This window comes from Periplaneta americana, chromosome 6 (genome assembly GCF_040183065.1).
Source record: "Periplaneta americana isolate PAMFEO1 chromosome 6, P.americana_PAMFEO1_priV1, whole genome shotgun sequence".
NCBI lineage: Eukaryota > Metazoa > Arthropoda > Insecta > Blattodea > Blattidae > Periplaneta > Periplaneta americana.
In genome coordinates this window covers 91,792,139-91,811,327 of record NC_091122.1, presented here as the reverse complement: position 1 = coordinate 91,811,327, position 19,189 = coordinate 91,792,139, and the positions used below count along the sequence as shown (strand labels likewise).

The following is a 19,189-nucleotide window of genomic DNA, read 5'->3' as shown; positions in this document are numbered from 1 at the left end:
AAAGGGGTAGTTCCTCGTACACTAACATAATGAGAGTTCGTATACAAAAAATAATATATGCTATCTGTAACTCTTGTGTAAAATTTCAAGAAAATCTGTTGGATAGAATATAAGTCCAGTTAGATTTGCGTTTCGGTCCTCTGTGCATTGCTGTGGTTTCAGCTACAGGGAGAAGTCGAAACGGGAATTGAAATGATGTCTGACTTCAGAAGAAATCAGGCTTTAACACACGGATCCTAGGCTCTGTAAAGTGAACAATGCTCTGTCATGAGACTTCAAGGGCATCACACTTATTCCAAGTGTAGGTACTTAATTAAAATCACTGTCGGCGTAACTTTGTTTGGTACAATATGCGACCTTGGCTTATGCTGTTATCATCAATTTTTGAGACGTACATTTGCCGACACTTGATATAAGCTGCAACAGCTGTTCCGGATTTACATTGTGTTGAGTGTGTTTGCAGTAAGTGGACGAAAATGTCCCTTCCTCTCATTTAATCTAGTGATTCCAAGGACGCTTCCAGTCGGCTATAAATTCTCTACGCTTTGGGGTGAAGTGAAGATTCTGCTGCCCAGGCAATAAATTTACAATGTAAATTAATAGTATAATATGAAACTAGTTTATAGTGTCATACTTTATTGCATGAATCAATGTTTAACAAACGAGAGTGAAACGAGTTTTCTAATTTTGACGAAAACAGTAAATGTGTAATATTACGAGTACCGTATAACGTGTTTCATACGCCGTTTTTTTTTGTACGACAGTATTATAAAATCATAAGCAACATGTCAAATGTCTAATGACGGGTGGTTTAATATCATGGCCTATGAACAATGGGTTGTTATAACAGCAGTGATTTATTAAAATACAGTATTGTATGGAAAATTGTTTCATAATAACATACTAATTTTATGGCACAAATTATGCTGTCATAATAGAAATCATGTCGTTTTAGTAGGCATGGTAATATTTTGCAGCTCTAGAACAATAATTGTTGAAAAATAGGCAATTATTTGACAGTTTTGTACTGCAAAAGTTTGCCTTTATAGGCTAATTAAATAAAATGGAGAACACATTTCTATGTTATTTTACTTAGCAACGTGTTATGAAGCATTTTATAACGAATTATTACTAAAGCAACAATACAGCAGACGTCATGAATCATTAAAGAATAAAATTCTTCACTGATGTAACAGATTTAATAAGCCTAATTGAATTTATAGATTTATTTTCTTCTAATTTTCGGAAAATAACGAACAACGTAGATAAAGCCAGTATTGTACACAAGTCGTACATAAGTAGCTTATTAACTCGTGGGTCTTAGATCACTCCCTCCGGTCGTGATCTAACTTGACCCTCTCCGTAATGAAGCTCCTTTTTATATGTCGTTATATAATACTGTATACTATTATAATGCTGGAGTACAAAAACACTTTTTCAGTAGGTACCTGTTTACATTTTTGGCAGTACGTACTATTGAAATTTTTGTTAAACGTAGTAGACCTATGTCTTCAATGTTCTAAAGTGTTTTTCAAACTAAAAAAATTATATTTGTATACCAAACGGCTTACTTTACTTCATCAATGTTCAAATTATTATATATTTTCTGCTTTTTACAAAATAGCGTTAAGATTTTCTCGGTTTGGGGCATGGTTTAGTATGCCATTATTATTGGAATCGTTTTCTATAACATTCCCGTTATTTTTACCATTATTAGACCTGCATGGTGATTTAGGTCTACATTAAATTACGCTTCCTATTAGAACAAAATATTATGTACTTTATAGACCTACATAAATTAACTTATGAGTCGACAAAATAAACTGCATTAGAAATACCAAGTAAAAACGTCAAATTTATTTTCTATTTTTATTATACGTCATGTGATGAGAAAGTGATACGAAATCACCTATAGGTATTCTTTTCATATTCGCTGGAGCGATTGTCGTATTAGGCTATAATTTTTCTTTCATTTTCATGCAGATACCAAAAATGGAGGCCGTGCAGTATGACCCCCAGAACAGAAAGCTGAGTTTTCTTAAGGTCCCCATACCATCTCAACCCAAGAGCAAAGAGGTTCTGGTTCGAGTTGCGTTTGCCGGCATCTGTGGAACGGACATCCACATAACTGAAGTATGTATTATATACGGTACACTTAACAGGGAATTTGTCAGTTTATGACACAGTAGATGTACCGGTACTGTAAGTATGGTGAAATCTCAGAACATAAAAACTCTCGAGCTGCATCTACACGGTTTAATTTTCCATGCGCGTACCGGTACGCATGCACTCTGAGGATAATATTGAAACAATCAAGTTGAAAACGCACGTTCAATTAAGATGCATGCAGATTTTGTTTCTACATGGTGCATCGTGTTGAACGTCATCGTCACTACGAATATATGTTAATGAATAAATATTAAATATGAACCTAATACTCAGGTCTACTTGATTCTCAGAATTGTGGTTGGACACTCCATAAGCATTCGTATTTGCGATAATCTTTAATAAAGCTAATCGTACTTGCCGCCATTTTCAGCTTAAAAGGTTTACCATCACCAAAGATAACAATTTTTATGGTCTGTGGATAAGCTTCGGGGCTTCTACCGCGTTGTCTTGGTGTTGGTGGCAGACGTTTCGACCGCTGTGTTGTAGAAGCCCCGAACCTTATCCACAGACCATGTACACCAGTCGCGGAAGCCTACGCGAACACATAACAATTTTCAGTTTATTCACGGCCACTTAAACCAATCAGCTGCTTGCTACATGCTGGTGTTGAACGAAATAATGCACAGGATATCCAGTGGCGATGGGTAGCTTTCAATTGCTGCATGCATTCTCATTTTCAGTGGAAAAGACATGCACAATTGAATGCATTGTGTTCACTCTTGCATGCATTGCTTGAATGCGTAAAAGGTTAAAGAAAAGTTGAACCATATAGATGCACCTTCAAAAGCTTTGTTTCATTCCTAGATATTGCTCGTTTTTATCATGGCACGCGAGAACCTAGGTTGTGTATCACATGTTTCTACGTAACTATTAATAATTACAACACTATGAATTGTATGGTAATAAGAGGTTCTGACAACAGCTATCACTCGGTCCGTTGCACACATTGCAAAGTCGCAATATTGAATTTCGATTTCGTCCGAAGATGATTGGTTTTGTTTCGATCTTATCACAGACGAAGGTTCTCGCTAATAGTTCCTTCACGTTTCTCACTAATGTTTTTAGATACTACTCTCCGCAAGATTTATTGGGTTATTTTACGACGCTGTATCAACATCTAAGTTATTTAGCGTCTGAATGATATGAAGGTGATAATGCCAGTGAAATGAGTCCGGGTTCCAGCACCGAAAATTACCCAGCATTTGCTCGTATTGGGTTGAGAGAAAACCCCCTGCAAGATTCTAGAGGAAAATATTATGATCTATGGAGCGTGATGGTCAAGAAGTATGTCAAGCCTATGTCCATCTAAAGGAACTACACTTTCCAATGACGAAAGAACTATCGAAATCGGTTAAATAGTTTCTGAGATTGCCTCATACAAACACACAAACACTCTCGCTTTACAATTATATTTAATATAGGCAGGGTGTACATCTAAATAAAACTGGTACTGTGCCATCTTTATTTGTATTTTTCTCACTAAACTTAAAATCGCTAATTTTAGCGTAGTGGCTATCTGGAGAATGTAAACAAAGCCACAGAGTTAAAGAGCATGTGACCTTGCATAACTACATTCTCTAACTATCTATTGCACTGAATGCACAAATCCGGTCTCTCTAAATTTGCTAACAAGATTATGCAACGCAGGACGATGACTAAGAACTCTGATATCTGAAAATTCTCTGCAAAATTTATTAGTACTTTTCGGGCAGAGTTAGTGAATTCATGACAAATAAACATTCGTTGTTGTATATTAAATCCAGGAATTACAGGATTCCATAAAAGAAATTTTTGCTCATACTGACTGCCAGACTGAGCTGGAAACTTAACTCTGTTCCACAGGACTGAGTAAATCCACTTGTATTGCATTACCTTATCAGTAAGGTTCGGATAAAGTAGCTGTGTTAGGATAGGCATCCTTGGTCAGTGCGTTTTGTTTACAAACATTAACTAGTTGTAGTATGTTGGGGGCCAACAATAGTGACGACGAATATTCAGTTCCTATCGGCTGTACTGTCCATTCACTGATGTTTTAGCTAGGGTGTGGGGAGTGCTCTTTCCAGTAGGTAGAGTGTTAGCTCGTGAAAGGGAGTCGTGTTTATTTAGTCTGAAGCAAATCCTATACAGCTATACAGCCTATCCTGATACAACTACCGGTACTTTATCCGAACCTTACTTATCAGCTTGGACAATAGATGCCAAGCATGGGCATGAGACCTTCTGCTTACAGAATCGCACTCCAACATATACTTAAAAGAGATTCTATGTCACTGTTACACCTCGTTTAAAGATTAGAAATGCCTGTGTTTGATATGTCTGGCTAGATTACTAAGTGAGTGTAGAGTAAGGAACTCTTAACACAATTGCAGGAATAAGTGCACATTGGTGATAAGGAAATAAAACGATCACACTGTATTATAATCTATGAATTATGAACTCCATGGTTAACAGAAGAGAGAACCTAGATAACTACAGTACCGAATAATATTGAAAAATAGCTGAAACATATGCGATATTCTGTGTTTAGTTGAAAAGAGTCACAGTCTAAACAAGTGATTTGTATAATTCTTTCAGGGAAAGTTTCCTTGTCGAGACACACCCTTCATAATGGGTCACGAGTTCAGCGGAGTTGTGTCGGCTGTGGGTTCTGATGTGAAGCACATCAAGAAAGGCGACAATGTGGCTGTGGATCCAAACAGGTAGGCCTACAGTACATCATTCCACTTAGATTACTTAAATAATCAGGACTTCACGATTTACAACTTGTTATCAAAATTATGCTTTTTGTTTGTCACACAAGTGTTATATTTTACTCACATTTGTGTAGTGCAAGCCCTTTGGATATCCTACTTACTCGTACTTTGTTGGTGATATGCACAACGTTTTTAGTCTTTGACAACACAAAATAAAGGAAAATAGTAATATATATCGGTACAATACCAGTAGTAAATTAACACCATATTACAATACCAGTGCTAAATTAACACGATATTACAATAAAATACTCAGATGTAACTCATGAGACTACTAACTTTTCTACTTCACTTTCTAACATTTTTCCTTCGTTTTTGTAGTGAGTGTTAAGAGAGAAAATATAAAGTAAATTGAGGCCAGTTCAGGAAGAACAGCACATACCCATAAAGTGCATTTTGAGATAATGACCTGCAAAGGTGTTGTTTTGCCAGTACGCATTTTAAACAGAATTTTGATTTAGTTAGGGGTACTTATATTTTATGTTCCACGCCGTGGTGTCGCGGTCTAAGGCATCCTGCCTAGGACTTGCGTTACGGAATGCGTGCTGGTTCGAGTCCTCATGGGGGAAGAAATTTTCTCATGAAATTTCGGCCAGTGTATGGGACCAGTGCCCACCCAGCATCGTGATGCACTTGGGGAGCTACGATAGGTAGCGAAATCCAGTTGCGAATGCCAGCTATAACGGCTGGGGGGATCATCGTGCTAACCACACGATACCTCCATTCTGGTTGGATGATCGACGACCTCTGCTTAGGCATGTGGGCGTGAGGCCAGCAGCCAGCTGGTCGGTCTAGGCCCTTCACAGGCTGTAGCGCCACGGATTATTATTATTACTTACATTTTATAAATTCATTGTTTGTTAATGTGCTAATATGTATATATTACATTTGTAAACCTACCAATATTTTGTCACAATAGTAAGTACAGTAGGTACGACCTATGTGCCCTTTTTCCAAAGATACTTTTATTTGGTTTAAATGAACTTAAGGAGTGATGAAAACGAAAGAATAGACAAAGGCAAAAACTATTTACAAAATAATTTCAAATAGAAAAAAATATTAACATAAACAATATTCACAATCTCATTGTATTTCAATGAAGAGCATAGCAATACCTAATCATGACAATAACACTCATTAATCAACTTATTTTACAAAACGTTTATTGTCTATGCGTAGGCATAGTACTACTTTGTTTTTCTATACATTATGAGATTCTTCAAGGACAAATTCTAGCCATTTCATGTCGTCCTCGTTTGTCGTCAACCTTGGCTTGACTGATTGTTGGGAAGGAAACTATCGTAGGTTTGATATCATTTCTATTCAGTCTGATGAAATAGTTGAAGGTGAATCCATAAGGGGTTGTAATTTTCGGAGCACAGAAAAGTAGGACTTTGTATTTCACTATTAAATACTTCGTAATCGTAAATGTGCGTCTAGGAGATGGAGTCTTCATGAAATAGAGCATTATAGCTGTATCCCGCTCTTTTATAATAGTATGATCCATTACAATCTCAAAGTTGCTACGATGTTTTCTGCATGTTGCTATAGCTTTCAACCATGGTTTGGCAAGTTCCAATGGTTTCTTTCTTTTCATAGCAGATCTCACGAATCCAAAGTTTCTGTCATATTGTGTAAATGAATGGTCACGAACAGGAAACATGAATTATTTCAACCTGACATACCTTGGCAAACCAAGCAGAAAACTTCAGAAGCGTCGAATTTCTATTGTGTCCTCCTGCGGCATCAGACATTATTATGACAGTTTCCATGTTAGGACATTTTTTTAAGATTTATCTGAAGGCAGTCATGCAAAAACGATGCCAGTGAATTAGCATTCTTTTTTGCTTGAGTTTCCATGAGCAATAGTAGAACAAAATTACTCCAAGTATCTTCCATTATTTAATAATAATTACAAGTTAAGTTTTTAAATTGTTACACATAAAACACTATCACCAATAAGCACATACTCGATAGGCCTCAATCTGTAAATGGTCGAACCAACAGCACAACAGCGTATGGACAGAATGATGTACCTGCCGATGCACATGGGATGCTCGATCCTGACCCCTAGCATCGTTGCATAAACAGCTCTCCTGCCTCGTTGAAGCATAGTCAAGAAACGAAAAGTGATAGGTATATTCCTATGAACTCGAGCAGTCAATGCAATCTTAGGAAAAAGGGCACATAAAGCTATGTGTCCTTATTTCGGAACCCGCTTCAATTAATTACCTCTGAGGTTTCATAATTATAAAATAAATGCGTGTAACATCAAACATGTCTACTAGCTTGAGGTGTTTTTCCTCACATACTGTAACCTACATATAGTGACTATTCCCCATTTCAGTGGTTGTCTGACTTGCGATGCTTGCCATAATGGTAACTACCATTACTGCACTGGTGGTGGGATTGACAAGATCAATGGGATCTACCAAGATGGGGGTTGGGCAGAATACTGTCTCGTGCCTGCAGACCAAGTACACAAACTGCCCGACAACATCACGCTTGAGCAAGGTATCTCAAAGAAACAAGTGTATATTGAATTCTTGATCTAAAAACTAGAACAACGAAAAATTAAATAGATAAAAGGCTTCCGTTAACATCAAACTTCGAAATTTCATATCAAACCACCCACCAAAAATTCATTAATCATAACGTGTTTAAAACTTTTCTACATAGACTGCTATCTTCTTCGTGGTTGTCCATATTTATATAAGATGAAACCATTCTAGCACTATTCTACAGGTACTGCGTGTTCAACAACTTATTAACTACAGTATTTGCTGTTCATATCGAGTGAAAAATCCCTCAGAACCTACATATTCACACAGTGGCCATATTATTGACATAATAATAATAATGATAATAATAATAATAATAGTAGTAGTAGTAGTAGTAGTAGTAGTAATAGCAGCGTAGTAGTAATAATAATAATAATAATAATAATAATAATAATTATTATTATTATTATTATTATTATTATCATCAGGTCCTAGGATATCATCCTAAACCCATTTTCAGAATTCTATAGCCTTTCTCCATTCTTCTCTGTTCTCTTATGCGCCATCTTCCAGTCCCCTTTCTCTCATTGTTTTAATTATTCCTTGTGTCCATGTCAATTTTGGTCTTCCCCTCTTCCTTTTTCCCGTTGGAATCCATTCATACATCATCTTCGGATTCAATCATCTGTCATCAGTCCTCAACGAGCAGCGCGACAGTGTAGACGTGTGGTGACTGAGCTTCTGCAATCATAGTGAAGACAGAATGGTGATATTCAGCTGGTTTGCACCGGTTTGTTACCGTATATATTAAAGTCGATTTTTTAACCCCTCACCCCCTCCCCCAGAACCAAATTTCTGAATGTGCCACTGGTTGGGCACCATTGTTTAAAAAAGTGTAAACTTTTATGAAAGGTGTGTTCCACTATACCGTAATATATTTCGCTTATTTTACTATAGTTTATACCAAATTTAGAGGAAGATTAATTACTTTTTTCATAAGGAAAGTTATTGAAAACAGTCGATCTGGTTGGCAAGTTGGTATAGCGCTGGCCTTCTATGCCCAAGGTTGCGGGTTCGATCCCGGGCCAGGTCGATGGCATTTAAGTGTGCTTAAATGCGACAGGCTCATGTCAGTAGATTTACTGGCATGTAAAAGAACTCCTGCGGGACAAAATTCCGGCACATCCGGGGACGCTGATATAACCTCTGCAGTTGCGAGCGTCGTTAAATGAAACATAACATTTATTGAAAACATTCTAGCCTCAGCAAAATTTGGGGCCACGAGATTGCACTGTTTTATCATTCCTACTTCTGTGACCAAATATTTTCCAGTCTCTACAACAGCCATATAAGTGGCTTTCTCCACACTTGTTTTAAGACCCAACTTCTTATAAGCTTCAATTTATTTGCCATATATTTCATATTATTATGGTATTCTGCCAATACTACCGGTATTTGATTGTTAGCAAATAGTAGTTCATTATGCACTTGCATATCTGTTATTTGCACACTTGTCACACTACTTTTTTTCGACCATTCTTATTAACACAATACTAATACAGAATTAATTTACAAAAAGGGTTGGAGAAACGTGAGAGACTGGAATGAAAAGTTATTATGTTAGATTAATACTCCGAGAAAGCTAACATCTAGACAACCCAAAATAGAAATCTTCATTAGTCTTTTTTACCTATGGTGTAGAGGTTTTACTTTTATTAATCTTTACAATTCGAGTGTGCTGGTGATTGGCCAACAGCACTCTAGCATGGTGGAGGGGGCTGTCTTCTAACTGCTCCATGCAGCAGAGAACTAAGATGGTCAGCTCAATCTCTTAGGTTATTTTTACAGGAAAAAGTGAGACCTCTCTCTCCAACCTTCCTTCTTCCTCATCCGGGCTTTGGACCGGCCATTGTGGAGTTAAAATAGATAATAAATATGTTATTTACAGCTGGACTCACGGAACCATTGTCTTGTGTGTCTCATGGGTGGGATCGTATCATTCCTATTCCTGTGGGATCCAGGATCTTGATTCTTGGAGCAGGTATCATCGGCAACCTTTGGGCCAGTGTCCTGCATCTTCAAGGCCATCGTAGAGTGATCGTGAGTGAGCCACAAGAAGCACGCAGAAAGTTGCTGGCAAAGTTGGGTGTGTACCATGTTATGCAATATTATTAGTGGGAGATCTTTATGTTTGTGACACTTGTTCTCAAGGAGTTGCATCTGATGTCAATCATAATATCTTTGGGTAGGAATATAATATCTCATTGGTAACGGGAACGTCCACTGCTTTGGAGTAACAGTTGGCACGTCTGACTGTGAAACGAGCGGGCCTGAGTTCAAATCCTGGTTGGGTTTTTTTTGTGGGTGTTTTCTTCAACAATTGAAGCAGAATTGCTGGATAACTTTCGGCATTGAACCTCGGATTCGTTTCGCCATCATTAATTCACATATCATCATCATCATCATCATCATCATCATCATCATCATCATCATCTGTACACTAGCCCGAGTTAAGTTCAGTGTGGTGTGCTGTTTTTGTACAAGAGCACGGCCGTTTGTCTACAAGTGTCGTTCACATAACAGGGGTGGTTAGTACAGTAAGCTTCAAGCTTCAATGTAAGGTCCGTCCTCCGAAAAATAAAAGGAACAGAAGAATGATTATGTGGTGATAGGTCATGTCATGGTTGCCTATATTTTTTATATATAAATAAGAGAGCTGAAGCAATCGAAAAATCTTCACTTAGACAATATTATTCTGCACAAAATACTGATATAATATTAAATTATAATTATGTCTATAATTGCACAATATGGTTATTTACAACATAAATATATTTTATTACTAGAAGTATTAGTGTCTGACATATTTCTGTGATTAAATAAACATTCATATAAATACATGTAGTCTTAAGATTTTTAATACATTTTAGTACCAGTATGGTATATTTAATTTTCTAATCAGTAAATTATCACCACTCTTGTCTTAATTAATTTTTCAAATATTGTTACCGGTACATGAGATTGAAATCATACCAGTCAAAATTATGATTTTTTAGTATCTTTTAAAACAAAACTGCTAATATCGTGCGTGTGTTTGTGTGTGTGTGTGTGTGTGTGTGTGTGTGTGTGTGTGTGTGTGCGCGCGCGCGCGCGCGCGCGTGCGTGCGTGCGCACTAATACCTGTATAACGCAAAGCGAGTTGCAGTTCATTAATACAAGTAGGTAATAAACAATAAACATATTATACATACACAGGTACTGTATATGAGAATGTGATACTGATATGTGCATTATTTTACGTGGTAGTGAAACTAAAGCAACGGTATTGAATGACAAATCTACATTGCAAATCGTACGTATTAAAAGTTACAAGAAATAAATTACTAATATGTGTAGTCATTTATAATAACTGATATACCAGTACAGTATAATATATATTATGGAAAACTGTTATAGAAAAACTTTAAATTCTTTTTTTTTTTTTTTTTGAAAGCTTATCCTCATAGTTTAATTGGTAAAAACTATTTACTCTTTTACAATAAATTTTGAATTGTATGCATTATGGTAACTTGTGAAACTTTATGTCTCGTCTTCCATACTAAAATAGAAATAATTTCACGGTTTTAGTGATTGCATATATAAATTTAAACAAAGCCTTCACAAACTGCCTTGACTACCTTAGCTGTTTCATTCTAACGAATTTAGGAATGTTGCTCTTTGATATCAGTTTAAGAGAAAAACTGAGTAATTTCTATAATGCAGATTAAACATCTGCATTGATTATGAGAGTAAGAGATGCTTTCTCATTTTAGAAACTGGCTACGATATAATCACCCCCGAAGAACTGAAAACTCGCCGAGCCAAAGACCTCACCTGGGGTGTAGACCTCGTGATTGACTGCAGTGGCTATGCCCCGGCCATCGAGGAGGCACTGGATCTCATTAATCCCGGGGGAATTCTCTGTATCTTCGGAGTATCGTCACCACAAGATAGAATAAGGTAAGAACAGACCCAATTATAGACATGTTGTTACATTATGAAATCATATGTAAGCTTACCATAATTGGAATTCATATAGTCACTGCCCATCTTTCTGCACTATCATGTAACGTCCGAAGTTGTTATTATTAAGATTAATTTACTGATTTGGGAATCTCAGTGGACTGAGTAACTGTACTGAAAGAGTAATAACTCTAAACTGATAATGCAGTATTTGTGAAGTTGATTTGCATTAGTATTTTTTAAAATTATAATTGTGTGACATAAAATGAAAGAATAGAAAAAGCCCAGGCATAGATAATTTGAATGTTGAATTATTTAAATATGGGGATATACATTTAAAAGAAGCAATGCTAAAACTCTTCAATACCATATGGCATAAACAACAGATACCTAACATAAAGTGGGGCTATTCCGAAAGGTTTTTTCATCTTTTTGTTATTGTGAAACCAGTTTTGTTTTGAGTATTTTGTTTCCAGTAATTTGAAGTAGGTTGGTCTTAAAATGCTATTCATCAAATTATTTAGTTTTTTAGCCTTCATTGAAAAAATAAATAAAAAGCACCTTTGAAAAGACCAGTGATTGGAGCTATTCTGAAACATTGTTCTTAAATACAAAATGCTTACAGATGCAGCCAGGGGCTATTTTGAAACTGTTTTTTCATATATTATTTTATTCTGATTAATTTGATACCGTATTCAGGTCAGTGTTTTCTGTTTTCAGTAATATTGTAATGAAATCAAAAGGAAGGTTATTTCTATTTTATACCAACACTTATTTTGATTCTGTGGACAATTCCGAAACGTTGGAAATATTAAGCCCCAATACACGATGGCGAACTCAAAACTCTTCTTAACCACAATATGACTGTGGATTCTGTACACTAAAGTACCAGGTAGTCCAAAAGTCTCGATCTATTTTGTTGAAAGCATGGTCCAACGTTAATGATTGTTGCATATGTTATTTGTCAGAAGTCTATGTACATTATTCAGTACAGTTCAATCTGTCTCCCTTCCATTTCGAAGCACTGCTCCGAACGTTGCACTATCACTCTAAAAGCATTACGAAGCTTGTGTGGTGTAATAGCTGCTACTGCTTCGTAAGTCGTTGCTGTAAATGAGGAAAGTCATGAATCTTTGTCTTGTACACATGGAACTTAACCCTTAAATTGGCAAAACTTCATTTCTCACACTAGTTTATTAAACCTTGTCGGACTGTAAAGAAAACAACTATCGCAATGTCCATATTATATATGTTTTACAATATTATAGTATTGTGAAATTTTAACTTTCCTACCAATTTGTTTTCTATTGTTCTATTAAAATTATAGCATATAGCCTATCAACCTGTTGTATCCTATTTATTTATTTATTCATTTGTTGTTGAACATAACAGGTAAAGCCCAATTACAATGTTCACGACTAACCTTGTCAATTTAAGGATTAATAAAACCCCCAATCAAAAAAATTAAGTGAGGGTTAAGTCTGGTAAACATGACGCACACAGTCTTGGCACAGCTCTGCCGATCCAGTGACTCGGAAAGGTTTCATTCTGATAGTCACACACAACCATAGCGAAGTGGGGTGGAGCACCATCTTGCTGAAAGACAACAGAGTGGAAAACACCATCCTGAGTAAGCTGTGGTTCTAGAAATTGTTAAAGCATGTTCAAGTATATGACTTCAATGACTGTGAATTCTTGAAACATGATGTATGGACCAGTAATTCTGGATGTATCCCTTTGCCATTCGTAAGTAGCATTAGGTTGCTCGTCAGCCCATATTCCACAGTTCATTAGATTCTCATTAACAACAGCCTCAAGTAGATCATGGCACATAGCCGACAGGCAGCATAATCTTTCTGTTCCAATTTTAGTAGCACTTGCAGATGGTATGCACGTTTGTGGAAAGGAAACCGCAGAACTCTCCAGACTGTTATCCTGGGAATGTTGAGTTCATTACCGAGGCAGCGAGTCGATGTGCTTGGACTGCATTCAGTCGCATGCTGAAGAAGTGGAACATCTTTTGCAGAGGTCTGTGGTCTGCTGGAACACTTTTCATCAAGAAAACTTCCTGTTCTTTTGAATTTGTTCACTAACATCCGAATATTGGCGGTTTGTAAAATTTTCCTTCACACTCCTGACGCACTTGTTCATAGCTTAATAACTGCAATCGCGCGGAAACAACTGTTATTCATTCTTCAATGGTAAGCATACTTCTTGATTAAACTGAAATAAGAAGAAAATATTGCCGATTTAATGGAAATGGATCGAGACTTTTGGACCATTCTGTATAAGAAACACAAAGTATTTGTATTGAAGTTGATGTTACACTTGTTTTCAATTCATTCGCTGAGCAGAAATAAAAAATAAATTAAAGCGTAGATAAGATCCTTCAACATATATTTGTTGCAGTGTGTCTCCATATGCGCTTTACAAAAACGAGCTGAAGATCATTGCTGTTAAAGTCAACCCATTCAGCTTCCCTAAGGCTCTGGGCTGGATAGAGGCAATGGGTTCTAGGTAAGGTCATGATAACTGCTTAAGCATAAATTAAAGCTTAAGAGAAAATTACTGTTTTTATTTTATTTTTTATCTGGGCATTTCTGCTCACTCAGTAGTTATCACAATACTTCTCTTCTCTTCCAACAGAGGGAAGTAGGTAATATCTTCAGCTATTTTCCGCTACTTACCAGATAGATCACTGGTTTGTCGCAGAAGTTAGTTGATGAGTTACAGAGTGTTATGATTAAGGGTTAAGGGTTTGGGTAGAAAGTAGATTGCGGCCCTTTGTAATTGGCACTATCCCAGAATTTGCCGTGAGACACTTGAGAAACCACAAAATAGTAATAATAACAATAATAATAATAATAATAATAATAATAATAATAATAATAATAAAACCCAGGTCAAGGTAGCTCACACTTGGAGTTGAACCCTGGTCTCCCAAGTACCTACTAACTATCCGTCTGCTAATTATCCATGCTCGGTCAAATTACCCTTCATTGGTCAATTCATGATTAATGTGGGAACTATAATATTGAAAACAGACGAAGGAAGAAAAATGTCAGGCATTTACCTAAGTTAATTTGGTGCCATTCTGAAGAATATTGTGATTAAATAATGCGTACTTCTATGGAAAGCTTACAAGTAGTAAAGAAAAACGATTGAACAAGGAAATAAAAGGAGTGAACAAAATGAATGAATGCATAAATAAAGAATGAATGCGTGAATAAAGAAGTGAACAAATGAAGCGTGTTGGGACAAAACAGAAACTGTCACAAAACAGCATTATCGAGAAAAACAATTTTTAATATTCGAACATTCCTGGTTTTTAATCAGTGTACCAAATGTTTAACATTATCTTATAAAGGATATTTCCACTTTTATACTTTTTGTGATTGGACAGTTCTGTAGTTCCAGTCCTTGTTTTCTCCTAAAGTCCTTCAAATGAATAAATAAATTGTGAATAGAGAAAGAAAGTAAGAAAGGAAAGAAAAAAGAAAGAAAGGAGGACAGATTTAGTAAATATTACGTAGGCCTAATATTGTTAAGCAAGCGGACCAACAGGTAGATTGTTTTTTTTTATTTCATGATACTTTTAAATGTTAGATTTATCGATATTGAAGTGAAAGAAATAAATTAATGGTTTTTGTTGGCATCTCTAAATGTATAATCAAATAGGCTCTAACCTTATGGAATGACTACTAGGAGCCTAAAGATCTGCAACAGCTGTGAGGCAGGCTAAACTTCTTATTTTTTATTTTAGTAGGTTATGTTACGACGCTTTATGAATATCTTAGGTTATTTAGCCTCTGAATGAGATGAAGGTGATAATGCCGGTGAAATGAGTCCAGGATCCAGCACCGAAAGTTACCAGCATTTGCTCATATTGGGTTGAGGGAAAACTCCGGAAAAAACCTCAACCAGGTAACTTGCCCCGACGGGAATCGAACCCGGGCCACCTGGTTTCGCGGCCAGACACGCTAATCGTTACTCCACAGGTGTGGACAACTTCTTATTGGAGAATCAAAACCTGACTTAACTAAAACAACTCCTGACCTTGGAAAGGAGAATTCTGAGATAGTTACTGGGCTTTTGACTGGATATTGCCATCTAAATAAGCACCTTCGCATTTTGGGCCTTGGTAATGATCCAACTTGTAGGAGATTTGGTATGGAGGTTGAGTCATCACCTAACTTTTTGGAGGATTGCCCAGGTTTAAGTAAAATCAGGCATCATGGGAAACATATATTGTTTCCTGAGGAATTTCAGGAAATTAAACCCAGTAGTATCGCAATGCGGTCTTCTGGGTTGATTTTCAATTTATATGGTGCACAATGGACCTTTTGTGACTAAGTGCTATAGTTTAATATTCTTAATTCAGAAGAAAAAGAAGAAATAAAGTAATGGTTTGGTACTGGGAGAAAATCTTTTCCATAGCAAATTTATGTACCGTAATTACGCCAGATCTTAGAGGATCTGTTGGGACTCCAACTCTTACGAATTGATAGAATGAATGCATGAAGTTAATGGGTAAAATGAAAGGTAACAAGGAGAAGTGTGCATCAGGTAAATTTCCTGTTAAACTACAATAAATTTAACTGAACTTAGTGAGTACAATAAGGCGTGGTTTATGGTTTCAGATATCTGCAGTACGACAAACTTGGAGTCAAGACATACTCGTTAAGCCAGTATGAGGATGCGCTTAAAGCTCTCAAGAAGGGAACTGTCGCAAAAGCAATGTTCAAAATGGAGAAGTGATGACAGAATGGGAACGATAATAGTGAATCTTGTTTATAAATAACACTGGGGAACAATTTTGAACACATTTCTTGTTGACTTCGATTTTTCGGCTGATTTTGACTAAAATAGGCATGCTGATTTCGAAACTGCACTTAATTTTCTTCTATGATGTCAGGTTTTTCTCTATCACTTACCTCCAAACGATTATATGCTGATTTTGAAACTGCAGTTAGTTTTATTCTGTCACGTCAGGTTTTTTCACTATTGGTTATCTCCAAGCAATTTACTGTATCTGCGATGGAGGAGAGCACTGGTGTTCTCCTATTCGCTGATAACCAAGCAACCTGGAGGGGGGATGGAGGGAGGAAGACTCTGTAGAGCAGTAAGTCCACAGGCAGCTAGACGCAGGGCAGCATGGTGAGAGTATGACTATCAATATTTTGCTTTATTTAAACACGTATTTCCGTTCTTTTGATCACGGCTGCCTCTTCTGTTTTTCGTCGGAAGTGCAGAAACAACTCTGATTCTTTTTGTTATACAGTATCTATGGAAGTTTCACCATTCTCAGTCAAAGGGCGAACATCAGTGGATTTGTGAAGCAAGTCTAATTTGCATATTTAAAAGTTGAAATTGGTGACCAGGATAAGTCATGAGCACTTCATTACATGTGCAAGCAGTGTGTGGAGGGTTTACGGATTTGGACAAAAGGAACACTTGATAAGATGTCATTTGGAATACCAATGGTTTGGCGAGAGACAAGAAAACATTCAGATGACTGTTATTTTTGCACGGTGAAAACATCAGGATATAACAAGAAAAATAAATGTAACATTGAGAATCCTAGTCTACCATCAGCAGTACGCCCAGTGTTTTTGTTACACTACCCTCTTTTGAAGAACATAGTGAACATGGTGATGAAATGTCTGACAATAGTGACAGCGATTTTCTTATTGAAGATGACTGTGTTTGTAAGGGATTTGATCAGCATGAGTTGAGTGATTTGACACGTGATAGGGCTATCGAAGAAGCTTCTGAACTCCTAGCATCCAGACTGCGTGAGAAAAACCTGCTTGAAAAGAAACTAAGGTATCATACTTTCGAACCAGAGAAAATGAATTTCTGCAATACTTTAGAAGTGATGGTTGTTTTTTATATTGCCATAATATACGAGATTTGATGAAGGGCTTGGGAATTGCAATGTATAATGCAACTGAATGACGACTGTTCATCGATAGCTCAAAGCAGAGCTTAAAGTGTGTTCTTCTTCACAATAGCAATTTATTACGGTCAGTCCCAATTGGCCATTCAGTTTATCTTTGTGAAGAATATGGAGACATAAAGAGAGTCATTGAGTTGTTGAAATATTACGAACACAATTGGGTCATATGTTTTGGCCTTAAAATTGTGTTCCTTCTTGGGCAGCAAAGCGGATACACTAAATATCCCTGTTATAAGTGCATGTGGGACAGCAGACCACGTGAGAAGCATAGGGTGGAAAGTAATTGGCCTCCACGATTTACCCTCAAACCGGGTGATCCAAACATTCTAAATGAGCCACTTGTTGATAGAAAAATCATAAAATTCCCAACTTTGGATTTAAAACTGGGCCTCATGAAGCAGTCTGTGAAAGCTTTGGCAACTGAAGGAGACTATTTCAAGAACCTCCTTACAGCATTTCCTAGTCTGTCATTTGAAAAAATAAAGGCCAGTGTGTTTGATGGTCCACAGATTCGGCAGCTCCTCAGAGATCAATATTCATTGGGACAATGACAGAACAGGAAAAGAATGCTTGGTTATCATTCAAGGCCACTGTCAGGGACTTTCTTGGAAATGTACAAGCAGATAATTACAGCGAAATAGTCCAGAAACTCTTGGACTCGTACAAAGCGCCTGGTTGTTACATGAGCATCAAAATGCTTTTTCTGCATAGCCATCTAGATAAGTTCCCGGAAAATCTTGGTGCCATCAGTGATGAACAAGGCGGACGATTCCACCAAAATTTGAAGGTTATGGAAACACGGTATCAGGGTAGATGGGATCAACATAAACTCGCAGACAATTGCTGGAACATTCGGCAGGATTGTCCACAGATGTCATGCTCCAGGAAAAGTTATAAGCGCAAATTTACGCCTTAACTGAAATGAATTGGACAGGATTTGAAGTACAGAAGCAATATATCTTTTGTATGAACAAAATAGTGAATAAAGTACAATCAGGTAATTATATTCCTTCATTTTAATTATATGCATACAATTTGTATGTTTTTTTGGAGGGTACCCTGTATCTTAAAAAGCTGACGTGATAGAAAAAAAAACTGAGGTCATATTTGAATTCCCAACGCAAAAGTTAGTAAGCAAAAAAAGTGTCAGATCTAACTCAACGAAAACTGTGTTTCCCAGTGTAATGTACACATAGTTGTCAACTTTACAGATGCCTTTTTCTGTAATTTCTCAACAATATTTTCTGTATATACGTGCAATATCTACCTAATGTTTTTGCTATGTTGTTGACTTCTTCATCTTATACTAAATATACTGTATTATATTTGCAAAAAATCAATGGTAATGTTTTTGTTGGCATTGTATCTCCATTGCAGTTTTTCTTCTCTTTATATATAAGCATTTTACTGATAATGACTTGAACCTAGTACGTATATGGAAGGTTTCATATTTACATTTTGACTATGTATATTATTATGAAGGAGTATGAATTGTGATACAGGAACTTTAACAATCATATTTTAATTTTATATTTATTTTATAAAGCTCAATGTTATTCTGTTTAAGGAATTAAATTATTTAAAACTAATATAGGTTATTTTGACATTTATGAATGAAAGTGTCTGTACTGATATCTCTGACTGGATTCTATATTTTATTCTATTTTTATTTCTGACATTTGTACTGAGATTCATTAATGATAGGCCTGAAATGAGTTTAGTTCAACTTCTAAACTAAGATAAAGGAATCTGCCAAACTCTTTGAAGTTATGGAGACCTACAGTCCCAGAATTCTTATGAGCACT

General features: G+C 36.4%; 1 protein-coding gene across 6 annotated transcripts in view; it reads left to right on the top strand.

Annotated features, from left to right (window-relative positions):
• LOC138701497 (uncharacterized) overlaps positions 1-18,973 on the top strand; it is a 95,340-nt gene extending 76,367 nt beyond the window's left edge. For 2 of the 6 annotated variants that reach the window (XM_069828439.1, XM_069828440.1), the window contains exons 2-8: positions 1,984-2,133; positions 4,744-4,868; positions 7,270-7,436; positions 9,372-9,569; positions 11,236-11,422; positions 13,835-13,942; positions 16,066-18,973. In XM_069828439.1, coding sequence (XP_069684540.1) covers positions 1,993-2,133; positions 4,744-4,868; positions 7,270-7,436; positions 9,372-9,569; positions 11,236-11,422; positions 13,835-13,942; positions 16,066-16,183 — 1,044 coding nt within the window. In that variant the 5' untranslated portion in view covers positions 1,984-1,992 and the 3' untranslated portion in view covers positions 16,184-18,973. Of the gene's footprint in view, positions 1-411; positions 592-1,983; positions 2,134-4,743; positions 4,869-7,269; positions 7,437-9,371; positions 9,570-11,235; positions 11,423-13,834; positions 13,943-16,065 lie in introns of those variants that run through there. The other 4 variants (XM_069828443.1, XM_069828442.1, XM_069828438.1 and 1 more) reach the window with 3 other exon arrangements.
• The last annotated feature ends 216 nt before the right edge of the window (positions 18,974-19,189 follow it).